We start from the raw sequence: 20208 nt of genomic DNA on the forward strand, positions 1-20208 counted from the left end.
ATGTGACCAGGTAGCTGGTGGGAGCAGAAGATGGGGGGGCGGGCAGCATTTGAGACCAAGAGGGAAAAGAGCAATGGACAGATGTGGGGATACAGCCAAGAGGATAGAGAGCCTGTCTACCACACAGATGGACGGCAATGTGGATGGGTGTCGGGGCTGGTCCAGCCACAGGGCACTGCCCACCTTCGGGAACCTCTCCCGGTACACATGGTTCATCATGACGATCTCGTTGTCGAAGTTTCCTGTTGTGCGTCCAGGGCTGAAGGGGGGTGATGATCAGCTGGTGACATGGGAGCTGAGACCCGGCCCAGGGGAAGGGGCCGAGCCAGGCCAAGGCAGGTTTCCCAAGGTGGGGTCCGTATGCCAGCCCAAGGAGGTGCTAGGGCAGGGGCTAGTGGTCAAGGCCTAGCGGTCAAGGCCCACCTGAGGCTGCGGGAGCGGGGTCGAAGGCGGGGTGAGCGGTGGCCACCCTCTTCATCAACCACACTCTCAGAGCTGCGGAAATGCTTGGACAGGAAACGCAGTTCGTCTGGTGTCGGTTGGAAAGGAAGCTGGTGCAGACGCTCCCGGGAGGATGAACTCGACTGGCAGGAGTGTGTATATGAGGGCCATGGTTGGTGGTCAGCACCACAGCCAGGACCCCAGCACTGGCCCTCAAGGCCCAGGCTGCCGGCTGATCATCAGACAGTAATATTCTCCTTCCTGGCTCCTTAATACCCCAGCTCTGATGCCCCCTCCTCCAGGGAGCTGTCTCTGCCTGTTCCCTCCGTAGCCCCAAGATCCCCTCCAGCCAGGCCTTGACCCCGCAGGCTAGGGATATCTGTATATTCCAGACTGAGCGCCCCTGGGGCCTCCACATTGCCCAGAATGCAGCACTCTGGCAGAAGCTAGGGTTTGCACACTGCACAACTGACCCCTGGGAAAAACCAAAGAGATGTCCCCCTCCAACTCTGAACCCGCCGTCTGCCCACCAAGGGGGACCGCAGGTACCGAGACGGTGGAGCTGGGTGTGTTGGTTCCATAGCCAGAAGACGGGAGGGATGCCAGGGACCATCTTCTGCCATCAGCCCTGGGGAGGAGAATCAGAATTGGAAGGAAGGCACGGCCTGTGCAGTTTGTGGGGACCTGGGGTGAACACCGTGGCTGCCAGATTCTGGCCCCGTCGGAAGGGGCACTCTATAAGGCTGAGAACAGTGATTCGGGGTGGGCAAGTCCACTATGTGTCTCTTCTTCATCCTTCAGACACCTCCTCGGGAAGTCCTCCCTGACTCCAGCTGCCAGAGAGTTCCTATTCCAGCCCCAGTCAAAGCTGCCACCTCTGAGTTGTTGTACCTGCCGCAGTACACTCTGGCCACCACCACAAGACTGAGGACTCCCCAAGGGCCAGGGTCCAGCCCCTCAGCACAGGGCATGGCAGACAGCAGGTACTCGGCAGATGTTGAATGAATAAGTGACATTTGAATGCCTGGCACACAACAGGTCTTCCACCAGCTCTTGTTAAGTGAATGAATTACTTTCGGTGAATTAATTATTCTTAGACCTGGCGGTGTCCCCTCTTCCCCTCAAAGGCTCGTTGAAATTACCTGTCTGTCCGAGGCACATGGCTGCAGAAGGCCAAGGCAGGGGCAGAAACCAGAGGGAGGGACCGAGGCAGGGCAGGGGCCAGGGGGTGGGAAAAGGCCAATGAGGAGGCAGGTCCACCGGGTGCATGCGCCCTGCCTGTCCCTTCACCAGTCACAAGGACAGCATCCCCCAAAGCCAGGGACTACTCACCTCCGGGCAAAGGGGAAGCTGGCAGCTGACACAGCTGAGAAGTTCCGGGGACTATCCAGGGGGCTGTTGCCTGCTGAGCAGGAGGCCAGGGGAAACTGAGTCATCGGGGTGAAGACGGGACACAGTGCCCACCCGCTGGCTCCCATGCTCACCAGTTGGGACCGACAGAGGTGACAGGGGCCGGGAAAGGGTTGGTGAGGGTGTTCCTACCACGAGGCTCTTGCGGTTCCCGCTGCGGCAGCTGTAGGGGTGGGTGGGGATAAGGTTAGGTGTTAACCCAGGGCTGCAGCTCACTGGTGGTTGGCTTTGGGGCAGGGCAGGAAGCCAGGCACAATCGCTCCCACTCTGCCCCTGGCTGGACTCCCCTGTGGCCCTTACTTAGTCCAGATTTCCAGGCCCAGTGTAAGTCATATTGGAGAAGTACTACTATTATTAAATCTGCTATTACTGTTATTATCGGTGGTGGCATGAAGCTCTTCTGGCCTCCTGGCGGTCACCGTGCACAGCCAGGAGCCCCTGGCCTGCCTTCTCAGGCGTCGGCATTCACACTCCCACCCCCGCACCTTTCCCACGCCTGGCTGGAGCTCTGGAGAATCAGCAGAGGGTGGAGAGGACCCTGGAGCCCACAGGTGGGTTAAGGCAGTCCCCCATTCCATTCTGTGCACACTTTCCCAGGGCACTGACCCCGTCTCTTGACAATATGCCTCCCCAAGATTCCCCCCAAAATGCCAGTCTGACCCTTAAAAACCTTGAAGTTAGGATATTGCACAGCTGGGCCCTGTCTCTTGTTCTGTCAAACTGTTGCCCACACATTTCTTTCCATCTCGGCTCCTTCTGGCCACCAGCCCCTGCCCAGGCTGGGACCACCCGTGCCCTGGCTCCAGCACCCACCCTGGCAGAGGGAAGTTGGGAGCGACACCGGCCCCCCCCTCCAGAGCAGTCGCCCAGCAACGGCTCTGCTTGCTGTGGAGTGCACCAGCCCACACACCACGGCCGCCAACGCAGCTCAGCCGCAACGTTGCACAGGGAGGGAGGCGAAACCTCGGGCTTCACGGGCCAGAAGCAGGGTCCCAGGCGGAAGGCACAGTGCAGGCGGAGGTGGGGAGGCAGGGTCAGCCACCGACCCTGGCAACCATACAGGCATGGGGTGAGGGACAGGCAGTGTTTAGGACCAGCCTGCCCAAGGCTGCCCCTCTGAGACTCAGTTTACCCATCAGTATACCTTGCAAGTGCTAGGAACCTTTTTTTTTTTTTTGAGAGAGAGAGAAACATCGATGTATGAGAAAGAAACATAGATTGGTTGCCTTCCAAGGTACCCCAACTGAAGACCAAACCCACAACCCAGGCATGTGCCCCGACTGGGAACCCGGTTTGTGGGACAGTGCCAACAACTGACCCACCCCAGCCAGTGTAGTGCTGGGAAGATTTGATAAAACCAGTACCCATGGCTCAGCTTTGGTGGCAGGTACACGTACTGTCATTTTTTTCCCTGACAAGACTTGTGGGACCTGGTGCACAGCCATGTCCCCCCAGTGAATTAAGTCAATCCCAACAAGCTAGGAGGTGGGAGAGACCACATGCACCCATTTCCCAGCCCAGGGAAACTGAGGCCACAGATGTCCACAGCCACAGGGATTGTCCTCTAATCTGAGGTAGAGAAGCAAAAGTGAAACCCCACAGGTTCCTGCAAAACTTCCTGCCTACCCCCTACACACACACACACACACACACACACACACACACACGCATGCGCACAGGCACGCACTAGCCCCACATCCTCTCCCCGCCCTTCACCTGGTTCCTTACTCCCACCTCCACCCTCATCATCTGTCACTTCCAACAGCATTTGGGAAAAACACTTGGGGGCCTACCTCTTGCTCTCAGGCAGGGCATTCTTGAAAACGGCCTAATAGAAGGTGTCAAAGGGGAAGTGGGCACCATCTGTTCACTTTCTGAGCATCTGTGGCGTGCTATTTGTTGAGCCCTGGAGGAGGCCCAGGACCCTGAGAAGCAGCCTAGCACCACCCATGTGGCTCAACAGGAGAATATGGCAGAAAACAGGGGCCTGAAACCAGTTTGCCTCACCCAGTCCCTGAGATGCCCATAAACCCTGTGTGGCTCCCCAGGTTCCGGGAGAAGGATCTAAGCCCTTGGACTTGGCATTCAAGGTTCCACTGCCCAGCCTCTGCCTGTGCCCCCCTCAGGGAATGCCCCTTCCCAGCACAGATCAAACGCACAAGCACAGAGACCTAAAGGAACTGCCTGAGGTCACAGAGCCTGGCAGTGGCTGAGCTGGCATTCGAATCTAGGTCCGGTAGAGTCCACAGGCCCCGCTTAGTATCTCTGCTTTCCAGAAGGGGAAACTGAGACTCCAAGAGAGGCGAGGAGTTGCTCTGGGTTAAACCCAGTGATTGGCGCTCCCGACACTACCACACGCACCCCAGCCTCTTGTGGCACATATCTGTGAACCAGCATTTCTAGCTGGGGCCCGGAGGAAAGATCACCGTCAGTTTTTCCAAGAAGCTCCTCCCGAGGTCAACCTGGGCCTGGAGCCCTGGGTTCGAATTCTGCATCAGTCTCAACTCCCTGTTGCCTCATCCACCCAAACTGCGACCCTGACAGACAGACACCCCAGTGTGAGCACCCAGGGACATTAACAGGGTGTCTGGGACCCAAGCGGATACCTCGATCCCAAAGCGTCCTCTCTACCCCCGCAAACAGTGGCCCTCGCCACGCCTTGGAGACACACTCCTGGCCACTACTGTCTACTCCGCCGGCGCCCTGCCCTACCTCTTGGAGCGCTGCAGCAGTGCGCCCTTGGCCAGGCGGCTCCTGTGGCCGGGAGCCGCCACCGCCGTCCAGTAGCTGGGGTCGGACATGCTGCTCCTTCCCTTTGTGCCTCCCGAGGCCCTGGAGCCGCGGGGGCGCAGCCGGCAGCGGCTGGGGGCGAACCTCCGTAGCGGGATCGACCCCGGGAGCCCGGTAGCGCTGGGCGGGGCGAGGGGGGGGCACCGCGGGGCTGGGGTAGGGTGGCGAGGAGGAAGAGCGTGCAGGGGGACCCCGCCCTGCAGGGCCTGTCAGGGGCGGGGGAGCAAGGCGGAAGCGTTGCCAGCAGCTCCGCGTGCTGCCGAGTGGGCGGAGTGTTGCGAGGGCCGCGGGCGGAGGGGTGGGGTGTTGCCTGGGCTGTGGATGGGAGGTCCGGGCGTTGTCAGTAGACAGTGGCAGCGGGGGACCTGGCGTTGGCGACAGCTGGAGGTTGGGCCTAGGAACTTGGCTCCTTTCCCTCAAAATGTAAATCTGATCGCGGACCCCTTTCTCTCTCTCCAGAGGCCCTAACCCACCCCTTCAGCTAAGTGCGACACTCAAGGCCCATCCCTCTGCCTGGCGGGACTCATGCTGTCATGCCCGCTGGCTCCACTCTTTGGAATGCCCTTCCCGCCTGGTAAAATCCAGCGTTCCCTCCTCCAGGAAGCCTTCTTGTGTCTGTCTGCCTTGTCTTCCTCAGGCTTGGGCTCCTTGGGGTCCCAGCATCTCCCAGTACTGGACTGACACAGAGGGCATGTTCAGCGAACTAAGTCAGGGCATGTGACACACTCAGCCAGTCTGTGTGACAGAAAAGGCCATCAACCTGGCTACTGTCAGGAATCGGGGGCCCGATTTAACTTTGCAAGACTCAGTCTTTTCAACTGTAAAATAGGAGGAAAATGGGGCTGACAAGATTACAGGAATTATATGTAAATGTAGCACCAGGCTAAATTCCAGGCCTCTGATTCGCCAATCTACACATACTGCTGGGGGAACAGAAGGGAACCGGAGGCACAGAAAGCGACCGGCACTGGGCTGGGGGTTCAGCGCACCGTGTTCACCATGGAAGGAGAACTGTCTATTACAGTAGACAATAAGTGAATCCTTCTTCCTTTCATAACAGCCCCAGGAAGTCAGGGGCAGCATCACCCTGAGGGTGGCCCCTTAGCAGGCCACACAGCGCTCTGGTAACTGGACCACAGCTGATGCTGGAGCCCAGACCCATATCTGAGGAGGGGAGCCTGGGGTATAGAGTGGGTGTTGTCGCCCACTGTGTAGCCCTAACCTGCCTACCTCTCTTGCCACCAGTTTTGCTTCTCAAGTCTCTCTCAGGCTCCCCATCCTGTCCCCTCATAGCCAGTGTTACCGTCAGGTGGCCCATCCTGTGGCCCAGACACTCTCCCCAGGAGTGCTCTCCAGGTCTGCCAGGCTGGGGCTGAAATACGTATATCTGGCAGTTCATTCACTCAATGAACATTGACTGAGCACCTACTGTGTGCCTGCCTCTCTGCTGAACCCTGGGGACCCAGTGGGAACAAAGCCACAAATAATCCCTGCCCTCAGGGGCCCCCAGTCTAGGGCAGGAGGCAGAGAACAAATGGAAAACAATTAAATGAACATGTTAATTTCAATCACTAAGATGGAGGGAAAAAAAGGACAGGTGTAACACTGGCAAAGGACAGGTGCGACACTGCAGCCAGCTGGGTTAGGGAGAAGGAAGAGAGGTGCCATCCATGGACAAAGAGTGCCCCAAGCAGAGAGGACAGCTCATGCAAAGGTCCTGAGGCAGGGCTGCGGGAAACATACCAGCAGGGCTTACCACGTAGGCACTGTGGGCTTCATGGAAAGTACAGTTTTATTGTAGGAGCCATGGGGAGCCATGGAGGAACATGTGAGCAGGGGAACGGTGTGCTCTGGACTATGTTTGTAAACCCGCCCATGTCTGCTATTGGGAAGAGGAGTTGTTGGGGGCAAGAATGGAGGTGGCAGGACACTACTGAGGGGCTGTGACAGGGCCTGGGAGGGGGACACTGAGGTCTGGACCAGGGTGGAGCTATGGAGACAAGTAGATGGATTCTGGACTTCGTTTGAGGCCAAGGGACAGGTCTTGCTGAGAGGCCAGATGTGGAGATGAGGATGGGAAGGGTCACCGATGGCCTTTAGGCATCTAGCCACCTGTATAAGGGGAACTCAAGCGGACCCAGGTCTGGGGACCCAAGAGGAGATGAAGTCACAGTCTTGTATCACCATGTGCTGATGGGCTGTACCCACAAACTCCCCCAACATGTGCTGGGGACACTTCTGCACACAGTTAAGAAAGCCGCTGTCCCTCATCCTCGGCCGTGGCCGCACCCTGCACCGCCTCTGCGCCCCCGTCACACCCCCAGTAGGTGCTTCTCCCATGTCCATCTGGCCTCAGTTTCTTCCTCTGCAGAACGACAGGCTGCAGCCAACAGTGAAGAGGGCCTGTGGCCACAGCAAAGCCTCCTGTGGGGGACTGGCTGAACCACTGACCTTTGGCGCCAGCCCAATGCTCACCAAATCATGTCCCTTCCATGCTCGCACCACTTCCATGGCTTCTCTTCGCCGTTATAGCAAAACTCCACTCCTGAGTGAACCCCTCTGCCAGAGCTCAGACCCTGCCCCTGTCTGAGACTCGGGCTCTGCCTCTCTGCTTGTACTAGAGAGTGTGTAAATGGATGAGCCCCCGGAGGGTGTGCAGATCCCCCAACCCCTCACTGGTCTAACCACCCAAGCCCTTCCTGCCTGCCCACGAGATGTCCACACCCCTCTTAGCCCCATACCCTGTGCAGCTAGCTCCCAGCACCCTAGGTAGGAAATTCAAATTCTTTCCATCCTGGCATTCAGGGCCCCAGAAGGAACACTCCCTGATAATGCTGTTCCTGCCTGGAACAGCCTGTATCACCCCCTTGTCTGTGAGGGTCCAACTCAGGACCTTCCTCAACCCCTCTTACCACCACCACCACCGGCAGTGCCCTCCCAGCTGCCTCCCTTTTGTCCACGCCACAAGCGTTAACTGAGCACCTGGTGTGTACCTGGCATGCCCGGAAGGTATAGGATGACTAGGACATATTGAAGTCTGGCCCTCCAGGTTGCTCCCAGACTTTTGGGTAAGAAAAATACGCCAACTGTCACACACACACACACACACACACACACACACGAAAATCACACCCATGATGAGGTCTGGATGAGAAAAATAGATGGGTATAATGAATGTAACCAGTACTTGAGCACCGTTAAATAAGGGGTGTTCAAGAAAGACTTCCTTTTCTGTGGACTTGATGGAGACTTGAAAAATGAAGAAAGGAGGACCTGGAGAAAATGAAGTTCTGGGTGGAAAGGACAAGTGCAAAGGCCCTGAGGCTACACTAGCTCACATTCCAGCAGTCCAGGAAGCTGCTTGGCTAGAGCAGGGTGAGTGATGAGGAGATGAACAGGGAGGAGTCAAGGGGGTCCAAGGGGCCAGACCCTCCCTGCGGGAGGCTGAGGGGACAAATGTGGGCTCATTCCCAGGATGTTTGCAATAGGAGAGGCAAGTACCCAGTTCCTTGCCTGGCCCAAAGTGATGAGGCTCTGCTGCCCCCTGGTGGCTAGTGAGCCATCCAGTGACCTCCGCTAAAGCCCCAAACTGCCTCCATTTCTTCCTGGTAAAACTGGCTCAGCTGCTCTCAACAGGTTCCTGGGATTTCCTGGGGTTGAGGCCAAGGACTCAGAGTCCCTTCTGGCCTGACACTGTCTCCCAGGTGCCTCTGGACATCATAATCTGAGGTCCCATGACTCCGAAGTCCTGAATGTCCTTTGCTAAGTAGGAGCTACAGCAGTCCCTGTCTCCCACTGGGCAACCAGACTGGTCCAGGCCCACCATCTCCTACCCAGATGTTGCCCTAGCCACCTCCCTGCCTCTGCTATCTCCACTCCGGTCCTCTGTTCCAGCAGACCCTTTCTTCCTCTTATGGCAGCCACAGAAGCTTTATAAAATCTCAGTTCTGCCCCAGGACCTTTGCACATTCAATTCCCTCTGTCTGTTGTCTCTTTCCATAGTTCTACCCACATCTCAGCTCAAACATAATCTCCGCTGTGAGGTCCCTGTCTAAATGATTTTTTTTTCTGCTCTAAGTGCTTTATTTTTATTTTTGTTGTTGTTCAAGTACAGTTAAATGTACTTTTTTTGTCCATGCATTTGTTCATTGCCCACTTCCTGACAGTCCCATTAATGAGGGACTATGTTCATGTTGTTCACAGCTATATCCTTAGCACCTGGCATACAGTAGGTGCCTCAGAAGTGCTTGAATCAAGTGACTGAATGAAGGTATCTGCCTATTGCCTGGTACCCAACACAGGTTCCAAATTGTTTTCTTCTTCCCATTTAAGGCCCGTGGGAAAAGCTGAGTAGCTCATTCACATTAAGGTGTAAAGGACTGATGGGCCGTCACATTCTAGGCACCACTGACCTCACACCTGTCACCTCCCTGAAGTGGTGCCTGAGCTATGTGAGGAGCCCAGGATGACCCTGGTTTTCTGCCTTGTATGGGGGTACGACTCTAAGTCCCACCAATCACAGAGGGTGGCTCACACTCTCAACAGACTCTGGTGGCCAAGCTGGCTCTGTTGTTTGGCCCCCTGACATACTGAGCCAAGAGAACTGGTGTCTCCTCTCTGAGCCTCAGTTTCCTCAGCTGGGAAATGGGGTCAGGAAGGGGGCCTCACTCCCAGGGTTGTGGAGGGAACGGGAGACTGATTCTTTTCTGCCTACACTTTTTCACCTGGTTAAGCTTGAGTGTGTGTGTGTGTGTGTGTGTGTGTGTGTGTGTGTGTTCAGAGGGAGGAACTTTCTGGCCAGCTGAGTGGGGGAGGATCCCTGAGGTCACAGCCTGGGAGCCAGGCCTTTTCACGAGGAGGCTTCTGAGCCCTGTGAACCCAGCATCTGTCTCAGGACCTTGGGCAACAGCTCAAGTTCTGGGCTTGCCCTGGCCACCTGTCAGACAGGGGACATACAGGCTATGGCTAAAAATGGAATTTCCCCATCAGGACCCTAGTGTGGGTCACAGTCCCATTTTATATAGTGGTAAACTGAGGCCCAGAGAGGTGAGGCCAGCAGCCCACAGTACCTTGGGGAGTGAGCTGGGTCTGAGCAGTTTCCAAGAAGACTTTGGGGTGTACCAGGGCATGTCTGAGCCTCTCCCTGCTCGCTGAGACTTACCTCCAGGGGTGCAGGCCCAGGGAAGGGCTGCAAGGGCTGCAGGGGCTGCTGGGGCTCAGCAAGGACGGGCTCTGGCTACTCGGAGATAGACTGCAAAGAAAGAGGCCAGGGACGGTGAACCTGGCAGCGGCCCCTTCGTGTGGCCTAATCCAGAGGCCGGACTAGGGCTCCGGTTCACTAGGAGAAGGGAGAAGGGACCCAAAGCCCAGGATTCTGGGTCTTCTGCAGGCCTCGAGGACCGGGCCAGACAGATGACCTAGGAAAGCTCCCTGGAGGCAGCGGTGCGCCTCTGGACGACTTAAACAGAGACTCAGGGGAATGGTGGTTGTCAGCCTGCCTGCCCACCCCCGCCTTTCCCCTTCCCCAGCCACTCACTCGAGGGTCAGCGCCGGGATGTGCAGCTTGTCCCTGCGTGACTTCATGGTGAGGCCGGGGCCGCGTTTACACGGCCGGATACCAACGGTCCCTTTGTGGCCCCCCAAACCCTGCTTGTGGTTCAATCCGACAGGGACCAACAGACACGGACGTGGGGACAGCACACCGGGCGGACGCGGCAAGGGGGCTGGGCCGCAGGGGGCCCGGAGGGCGGGCTTTCTTGGCTTCGGGGCGGGGCTCGGAGCCCCGCACCTGCGCGCAGGCCCAGCAAGGCAGCTGGAGCGCTTAGGGTGTCGGCTGGAGTGTCGGGTGTCACTCTCTTGTGGGGAGGGACACCGGGGGAGGGAGGGACTGCCAGGTCCTAGGTCCCCGGACTGAACCAAGAGAAAGGAAGGGCTTCACTGCCTCCTCTCCTGCATCATTTCTCCATCGCCTGGTCCCGCTCCCTCTTCGACTCTTCTGTCTTGCTCCCTAGGGGTCTTCGGGACCCAAGATTGGAGTAGGCCCCGCCCCTATTCTCCATCCCGGACGTTGGCGACCCCTGGCGGCGGGTCTCAGCCTCTGTGCGCACACCCAAGGACCCCGCCACACCTCAGGCCTGTGCGCCGTGGGGGTCCCTCTGCCTGGGACGTCGGCCCCTTCATTCAGATCCGACTTTGGCCCCACCCGCCCCTCCTCCTCGAAGCCGTCCCTACACAACCACCCGAGTTGCCCCAAATCCCACCCTCCCTCCTGTCCAGCTGGGACCCCGAAAGACAGGTGTCCACAGGACGGGTGTTGTCTGTGTCTGGCTCTAGCTCCCTTGAGTCCCCGGGTGGACCCAGTCTGGCACACCGCAGGTGGCAGAGACTAGGCAGCCCTCAGGGAGTCTTTGTCCCAGTCCTGTCCCGTGGCGCGGGGGTTTGCCCTCTGTGGTTTGGACTGATTCACTGTGCACAACCCGACCTGGGCAAAGGCCGGGGACAGTACCTGCCATTGGGGCAATGTCCAAGCCCCAGCCTCTGAGGAGGCTTTCAGGCCCCTCCCCACCAGCTGCATTATTCCCAGTCCGTGGAGTGCAGATGGTTAGGGCTTGAAGGCCACTCTGTCCTCATCCCCACCATCAGATTTCAAACTCTCATCCCACCCCCAGCACCTCGCCTTTCTTCTCTTCCTGCTTCTCCCCTGTGCTCGCTGCCCATGTCTCCCAGATGTTCTTCCAATGCCAAGCTGGTTTGCACCTCAGGACCTTTGCCCACGCCATTCCCTCTGCCTGAAATGCTGCTCCCCTTAGACTTTCCCCCCAGCCTCTTCCTCTTGTTCCAGATTTAGGCTCAAATGGCACTTCCTCCAGGAGGCCCCACGTCTTCAGGGCTAAAGCCTGTGTGTTTCATTTCTCTTCATCATAACATCACTTCACCAGCACTCTCCCCAAGAGAGTGTGAGCTCCACAGGCAGGGCCCAGCTGTGACTAGTCCCCATGTCCCCTGTGCCTGCAACAGAGCCTGGCACACAGCCGATGCTCAAAAAAAAATAATTTGTTGAGTAATTTCACTGAGGGGCAAGGCAGTTGTACCCCCAGCTTGGTTGAACACAGTCCCCAAAGAGAGGGTGTCAGCACTCACGCACCTCCAGATCATCAGCACAAGGTAAATCCCGCCCTCTCCAGAGCTTTGTTTTCTCCATCTGTTTACCAGCCAAGGCACTGAGCAAAATGTTCTTTGATCTGTTGGGGATCCTAAAATGCCAGCCTATAGAAATGCTTATGTGACCCTGAAGGGTACAATTTTCTACCCATGTTCCCTGAAAGAAACTGAGCTTCCCATCAAGGAAGGCAAGCAAGAAACTTCCAGGATATTAGGTCGGAATCCTTGAGTCTGGGCTCTGGATGCCAGAGAAGTTTGCCCCCTTCTGAGCTGGGTGCCCTTGAGCCAGTGATGCAACCCCTTTGCACCTCCAGTTTCCTCATTTGCAAACTAGCCTGGGCCTCCCAGCGTGTGGTGAGGCCAACAAGTAAGGCCAAGTGAGACACTTGTGAAGCCCTTTGCAAACACTAGGGATAGGGTCAAGGTGATAAGCTCTGCTCTAGTCATTAAATAAATTCACGATTCAGAGGCTGCTGTTGAAGTGTCTGTGCCCAGCACCACGGGGCCCCCACCCAGCCCACCAGCCCCGGGTGAACTCACCCACGTCCACGTCGAGGCAGGCTCAGCTCCTTCTGAAAGAAGATGAAAACAGCGGTCATTTCCAGGGACATAAGCTGTTCTCACCCCTGGCCCCCCACTCACCTCACCCAGAAGTGGGTCCCACGTCCACTTTGCCCCAGAGATGCCTTTCTTTTTGCTTGCTCCACACACTGGGCTCAGCTGTGCCTCGGCATTTTCACCCCTGCTGTGTCCTCTGCCAGGCCCACTCCCCCTCTCCCCTAGAGCTAGTTAATTGCAGCTCATCCCTCAGGTCTCAGCTCAAGTATCCCTTTCTCTAGGGATCCACCTGGGGAACCTTCCTGACGTTACCTCCAAATTGGAGAAGAGAGAATTAAACATGGGGAGAACAGTTACTCGGTGAAGAGCCACCCAGCCAGGAGAGAGGAGATCACAGATCTGGATCCAGGCCCAAGTGTTCCTAGGCTCTAAACTTGTGCTGCACGGCCCTCTGAGAATTCAAAAACTCTCCAGGTGAGCCACGTTTGAGAGTGCACTCTGGGTTCACAGCAGACCCCAAGCGCAGGCCTCTTTTTGCCCTGCCTGTGGTGAGAGCGCCCGGGGTTGGGCAGGTCAGCTCCAGGAGTCCCTCCTGGACTCCTAATCTACCTCCCTGCCCAGTTCATACCCTGCCTGCATTAAAAATAACTTCATTATTTAAAATAACAAATCAGTTATATTTATAAAGAAGTATGCCAACAGTACTAATAATCTGTCGAGGAACGAGAGGTCCAAGGAAAGAGAGGGTCCTCAGTCTGCCTCACCCTGCCCCTCCCAGATCTGAAAGTCATCCCTTCTGCGCTACAGATCCTACCGGGCTGGGTCCTGGGCATGGGTGAGGGGCGGGGCACTGGCCCATCATCCCCCTACTGAAGACCCGTTTAGAGCCCAGCAAGCTGACCTGCCCAACCCCGGGCGCTCTCACCACAGGCAGGGCAGGCCTGCGCTTGGGGTCTACTGTGAACCCAGAGTGCACTCTTAAACGTGGCTCACCTGGAGAGTTTTTCAATTCTCAGAGGGCCATGCAGCACAAGTTTAGAATCTAGGAACACTTGGGCCTGGGTCCAGATCTGTGATCTCCTCTCTCCTGGCTGGGTGGCTCTTGACCGAGTAACTGTACTCCCCATGTTTAAGTTCTCTCTTCTCCAATTTGGAGGTAACGTCAGGAAGGTTCCCCAGGTGGATCAGCCATTATTATTTTTATTATTGTTGTGAGTTGTTGCGCTCAGCAAGGGCCTCCGTGGACCATCCTGGTAAACTTCACATTTAGCGAGCTGCCTACTGCCACATCAAGAGCAGGGTCCATTTTTTTACAGTCCGGGAAACTGAGACGCTGGGGGAAGCCAGTTGCCCACACTTCTTGGTGGAGAGCAGGCGGACAATTCAGGTTTCTTAAGCGGCGCCCCCCACTCCACCCACACACACACTCAGGGGGTGGTGGCGTCCAGGACACACGACTATTTTTAACCTAGGTGGGTTCCTGGCTCCCACGTCCAGTGCAGGGCGTTCGCTGTGGCAACCAGTGACTTCATCAGCCCCCGCAGCCAACTGGAGGGGACCAAGTGCTGGACAATGGCTCTGGAGCATTTGGCAGGGCCTCTGGGCGGGGAAAGAAGAGGGTCTGTGGGGATGTTTTTTCGCCCAGCTACTTTGAGCTCAGAAAACCAAGATGTTCAAGGTAGGGGAAGGTCGACCTGCCACCCTAAGGTCTCTGTCTGCTTAAACACCTCCAGGGACGGGAAGCTCACTACCATTCAGGGCAAGAGGTCATAGGCCCAGGAGCCACCACCACCACCACTAGAGTCTCCTTCTGCCCCCCCCCCCCCCGGCCACTGTAAGAGGAGCTTATGCTGGCTCCCTCATCCCCCAACTCCTACTAAGCAGAGAAACAGAGGAACTGGGATCTGGACCAGGGGCACTGGCTGCACCCTTCCCAATTCCACCCATTTCCTTCCTAAGCCCCTGACAGCTCTGGATTCCCAGTCCAGCTACCCCACATCAGGACTGTGTGACCCCTCTATGCCTTTCACCCTTCTGTGCCTTAGTTTCCTCATTTGGAAACCGGCCCAGTTGCAATAAGATCCTGAGAGGAATCAAGGAGCAAGCTCAAGGTGGCTTCTATAAATCAGAGCCAAGACAATAGTTCTGTAAGGTTAATGATAACCACCAATTTAGCCATAAATATAAATTTGCTTACAAAATACAAAAAGATGTAAAGTGGCAGAGAGAGGTGAGGGAAGATGGTCAGCCTCCCACCCCCAAGGCTGGGCCTACACGGAGCTCTCCCTGTACCGCCCCCAAACCTTGGCTCCCTGCACCGTCTGCTTCCACCCTCAGGCCCCATTTGCCAGCTGTTCCCCACTCCTGGCGTGACTCCCGCCTAAGGGGGAGTAGGAGGTGCTGATGATCCCCTGGAACTGCCCTTTAAAGATAATATTTACAGCATCTTCTGAGCTTGGCTGTCTTGGCCATCCCTTTTCCTTTCCAGAAGCCTCAGCTGTATCCTGAGGAGCCCCCAGTCTGGAGGAGACAGAACGGGGCACAGACACCCCCATACTGGGGACATTAGAAGGGACCCGAGGGAGAGAACAGGCTGGAGGGGGCTGTCAGGCTGGGCCAGCAGGCCGGTGGAAAACAGTAGGGTGGAGGTGTGACTCCGCAAGGTGGGCACCAAGCCCCATGGGAAGTCCTCAGCTGGAGACAAGTGGGAGAGATGTGAGCAGGGACCACATCACGCAAGAGCAGGGGCTTTCTGGAGGAGGAGAACAAGTGGCGCTGGGCCATAAGGAGGCAGGATGACCTTCCACAGAACCTCCCCAGCAGCAGCGGGAGCAAAGTCCACACACAGGCTCTAGGCACTTTCTCCGCTCCCGAGGCTCTGTTTGGAGATCTGGTGCTTTAAAATTCTCTTTCCAAGTGGCAGACGATGAAAAAAAGTAGTAGTCATGGAAGTAATAACAGCTCACGTTAACTGGCTCCTATAAACGCTACACAGAAGTCTGAGCTTAACCAAAACCAGGAAGGACCAGTCTCTACTTCTTCCCTGACCAACATCTGACACGAACTGGTGGCCTGCAAACTGGTGGTCCATGGGCAAGTGTGGGGTTGGTTGGAGGGGAAGCAGGATGTGCCCGGATTTAAATCCGGATTCTCTCACCTACTCGCTATGACACCTGGACAGTGGATACATGTCTCTGAGCCTCGGTTTCCTGTTTTGTAACACGGGACTCATCAGGGAACGGTGCTTCCTCCCCATGGAGCAGGCCCCCACTTCTGACGTTAGCAGCGCCCCCACTCGCCTACCCGGAGGCAGTTTCTCTATTTTAGGAGGCTGCGGGTGGGGCTTCAGTCTAACTGGGGCTTCAGGCGGGGCCTGTCCCTTCCCAACATCCCATTGCTCACCAGTCTGTCCCCACCCCCTCCTCTGCACCCAGTCCCCTCACTCATGCCTCTGGCCTCGGCTCCTGTCCTTCTGCCCTCACCCCTACCACACTCTCGGTGCTTGCAGGGGGCGGTTCTCTGCCCCGCATCCCCCCCCCCTTCACTTTTGGCAGAGTTCACAGTTCTGCAGCAGCCTGGGTCAAAGACCTGCCTTCCCCCTCCTTCACCAGCCTCAGTACCCCCCACCTCAGTCCTTTCTAGGTTCTAGCTGCCTTCTGCCTCTTTCATTTCCCCAAACACCCTGCCTGCCACCTGCTGCTGCCTCTTCTGCCCCAAGGCCACCAACAACACTTGGTCAGTTGCCCTTTCCTGGTGTGCCTGAGCATCCCACATTGCAGCCGACCACTCCGCAGGGTCGCTGCTGCTTTGGCCTTTGTCTTTCCCACCAGGCTGGGAGGTCCAGGAGAAGGGTACCAGAGGATGGGGAATATCCTGCTGCATCTTCAGAGCCAGGCATACAGCAAACACTGAATAAATATTGGATCAATGACGAATGCCAGGTTTCCCACCTGCAACCTTGTGGCTTTGGTAAGGGTGTGATCTAAGACCCAGAGGGCAATGGCAAGATCCTCTCAATTCCCAGAGAGGTTGCAGGGCCCCTGCACCGTGGTCACAGGGCCCCTGCATGGGTTTGAACATAGGTCTCTGCTCAGCCTCCTGAACACCAGACCAGGTAAAAAAAAGGAAGGGGGCCCTTATGGCACATGGGGAAACTGAGGCCCCAAGAAGCAAGGGTGCTTCCGGCCATCCACCTCCCGCATAGCTAAGGAGCAGTGGCTTGTGTCTGAGAGAGCTGGTTAAAGACTCGGGTTAAATCCCTGAGAGAGCTGGTTAAAGACTCGGAGTGACCTCAGTCTAGTGACTTTCTCAGATACAGTTTCCTCATCTGACAAATGAGTGCCTGGACAGCCCTAACTTCCCTGGCTTGCCTTAGGGGTGAGCTGAGGCAGGGGCGCAGCGGCAAGTTTAATACCTATTAATTAATATTAGTGTATCTCTCTAATGGGATTAGTACAACGATGGACATATGGTGAGCGCTCAAGACCTGCTGTTGCTCATGTTATTAAAGTAGCTGGGAGGAAGGCGAATCTCTTATCCCCTTTAAAGCTCTCAGGCTAACATCTGCAGCCTCAGTTTCCCCATATGTCAAAGGAAGCATACCCCTTTCCCGCCAGGCGAGCACTTTGAGAAGTGGTTGGGCAAGAGGGAGAAATCGGAGCGCGCCCCTCCCTCTCCCTCAGGTTCCCCTAGTCCGCCTAAGCCCCGGCCCGGTCCTTAGACCGGGTCCACTCGGCCTCGCTCCCGCCCGCTCAGGGTCCTCACCTGGAGCCCGCGGCGCCGCAGGAGGCTCGGCTCGTCCATGGCCATCTAGTCCGCGCTGTCAGCTCGCCTCCTGCTCTGCCAGAGCCTGAGAGGCCCCGCCATTGGCTAAGCCGGTCAGCTGGTGCGGCCTGGCCCCGCCCCTCCCTGGAGTCTTCCTAGAAGGCCCTGCCCCCATTGGGCAAGCCCGCCCCGCCCTTCCAGGCCCCGCCCCACCTCGAACCTAGAAGTAAACATCAATGAATCCCCTTAGAAGAGAGAGAGTAGTATCATCCCCATTTTGCAGATGAGGGAACTGAGACTGGACGAGGTTAATCTATGTGACCAGGGCACAAGGCTGGTAGGGTGAGGTGAGTGAGGCACTGACCTTGGTGCAAGTTTTTTTTTTTATCCTCACCCGAGGACGTTTGTTCATTGCTTTTTGAGAGAGAGACACACACAGATGCATCATTACGTGGGAGAAATATCCATTGGTTGCCTTCTGGTCCGTGCCCCGACTGTGGATGGAACTGGAAAGCTAGGTATGTGCTCTGACCAGTAATTGAATCAGAGACCCTTGGGTCTACAGGATGACACTCCAACCAATTGAGCCACACCAGCTAGGTCTTGTGCAGAATCTTTAAGCACCCCCAACTCAATAACCAAGATAAATAATATTTTTTAAAGATTTTATTCATTCATTTTTGGGGAGAGGGGAAGAGGAGAAAGAGAGGAAGAGAAACATCAATGTGTGGTTGCCTCTGGCACGCCACCTACTGGGGACCTGGACCACAACCCAGGCATGTGCCCTGACTGGGAATCGAGCTGACAACCCTCTGGATTGCAACCCGTGCTCAATCCACTGAGCTAACACCAGCCAGGGCAAGATAAATAATATTTTAACACAAAATTAAAAAAAACCAAAACTAATACAAGAATGCATGATCTATTAAACAACAACATTTTAAATAAAGACAGGATCAAACTCTGCCTCTGCACTACCCTGCCTCACCCTAATCCTGGCCCTAATGCCGATACAATCTTACTTACAAGAACAGGCAGCCACTGTTGTTGCCAGTTTGTTTTTTGGGGATGGCTGCCTCTGCCCAATGCCAAGCTGGGCGTCTGGCTAAGTTCCTCATGACAACCACCTCCTTCTGGTACCTGATAATAATTGTTCAGACCCACTTTGCAGAAGGAGAACTGAGGCTGGGAAAAGCCCAAAGTCCCAAGTAAGCACCCACATTCTCTCATGTACTGGGACTCCCACCATCTCTGCCGCTGCAGGTCCCCTTGGCTGTCCCACTCTGGGACCTGGACAATAGAGAGTCTGTCATCAGGCCGGAGGGGAGTCTTCCACCCTGTGAGGTTCTGCAGGGCTCACCCAGTTAGGGTGGCCACACTGAGCACATAAAAATCCAGGACTCCCAGGCAAGACTCGTTCTTCTCATACACATTTTTAAATTGACCTATAATTCACATACCATAAAAATCCTCCTTTTGAAGTGCAGTTGCATGATTTTAGCATATCACCAAGTCACGCAACCATCACCACTATCTAGTTCCAGAACGTTTTCATCTTGTCACCACCGAAAGAAACCCTGTACCCATAGCAGCCACTCCCCATCCCCTCCCTCCGCCCCTGGAAGCCACCAGTCTGCTTCCTGTCTCTATGGATTTCCCCTGTTCTGACAGGGCATTTCATATAAACGGGATCATACAACATGTGGTCTTTGTGCCTGGCTTCTTTTATTTGGCATAATGCTCTGAAGATTCATCTGCATTGCAGCAAATGTCAGTACTTCATTACTTTTTAATGTCAAGTAATATTCCTTTACAAATGTAACACTCCTTGTTTATCCATTCATCCGTTGGTGGACCTTTGGGTCGTTTTCATGTTTGGGCTGTTGTGACTAGTGCTGCTGTGAACGGCCATGCGCAAGTTGCTGTGAGGACATTGCTGTCTGTTCTCCTGGGTGTATGTCTAAGAGCAAATTCCTGGGTCATATGGTAACTCGATGTTTTAACTTTCTCAAAAACTACCAGACTGTTTTCCACAGCAACTGCTATTATGGGCTGAACTGTGTTCCTCCCAAATTCATGTGTTGACATCCTCACCCCCAGGACTTCAGAATGTGACTATCTTAGAAAATGGCAGCTTTAAAGAGGTGATTAAAGTAAAATGAGGTCATGTGGGTGTAGGTGTATCCTAATGGGATATGACTGGTGTCGTTATACGAAGAGGAGATTAGGACACAGGCAGGCACAGAGGGGTAACCATGCGGAGACGCGGGGAGAAGGAGCACCAACAAGGGAGAGCACCTCCAGAAGAAACCAAACCTCCCGACACCTTGATCTTGAACTTCCAGCCCCCAGAACTGTTAGGAATAAATTTCTGTTGTTGAAGCCACTCAATCTGTGAAACTTTATTATGTCAGCCCTAGCAAACTAATACAGCCCAGCAGTTAAAATAAATTTTTAGGTAAACAACGAATAATTTTTCAGTATATGTTCCATGCAATACTTGGAACACAGTTATGCTGAAAAGTTATATGTTGCCTATTTGAAATTCGAATTTAACTAGGTGTCCTGTGTTTTATCTGGCTACCCTACACTAAATGGACTTCAGGTTGTGGATTGCATATCCCGGGTGATGGGAAGCTCATGCCCTGTAATGGCCAACTGTTCTGTCTCTGGCTAGTTCTAATTAAAAGTTCTCCTGTATGCCAGGCTGGGGTGGACAAGTGACCTAGAATCTTCATTCACCTCAGCCACTGTGATTGGTGTAATGTGGGCATGTGACTCAAGCTCAGCCAATCATAGTCTTCCTTGGGACTTAGGCTAGAATCCTGGGGAAAAGAGAGATTCCCCATACTGGGGATGGAAGGCTGGGCAAATGGGGAGCTGTTGGATGGGGAGCCACCAGGAAGGTCTCAAATGCCCTGCTTTATCTGAGGAGCTCTACTCAGGGCCCCTTCCAAAGTGACTCCTTTAGGGTCCAGCAGGAAGTGGTTATTGACTGACTGACTGACTGAACGAATGCAGTTTTTGTTCATGGTGAACACCTGTGCATCCTTCGAATCCACTTTAAATTCTCTTCGAGAAGCA

At 55.3% G+C, this 20208-nt stretch overlaps 1 protein-coding gene across 7 annotated transcripts in view; it reads right to left on the reverse strand.

Moving 5' to 3' along the window:
- The window catches only part of MAST3 (microtubule associated serine/threonine kinase 3), a 34347-nt gene extending 17143 nt beyond the window's left edge, over positions 1–17204 (reverse strand). The window contains exons 1-8 of one of the 7 annotated variants that reach the window (XM_037142020.2): positions 17125–17204; positions 12343–12374; positions 9803–9892; positions 1926–2014; positions 1774–1843; positions 991–1069; positions 424–584; positions 184–259 (exon numbers count right to left, since the gene is read on the reverse strand). In XM_037142020.2, the coding sequence (XP_036997915.2) occupies positions 184–259; positions 424–584; positions 991–1069; positions 1774–1843; positions 1926–2014; positions 9803–9892; positions 12343–12374; positions 17125–17169 (642 nt within the window). In that variant the 5' untranslated portion in view covers positions 17170–17204. Of the gene's footprint in view, positions 1–183; positions 260–423; positions 585–990; positions 1070–1773; positions 1847–1925; positions 2015–4563; positions 4828–9802; positions 9893–10177; positions 10736–12342; positions 12375–17124 lie in introns of those variants that run through there. The other 6 variants (XM_037142019.2, XM_037142024.2, XM_053668122.1 and 3 more) reach the window with 6 other exon arrangements.
- Positions 17205–20208: the final 3004 nt, after the last annotated feature.

Source organism: Artibeus jamaicensis, unplaced genomic scaffold (assembly GCF_021234435.1).
Source record: "Artibeus jamaicensis isolate MK-2021 breed Jamaican fruit bat unplaced genomic scaffold, CSHL_Jam_final contig_477, whole genome shotgun sequence".
NCBI lineage: Eukaryota > Metazoa > Chordata > Mammalia > Chiroptera > Phyllostomidae > Artibeus > Artibeus jamaicensis.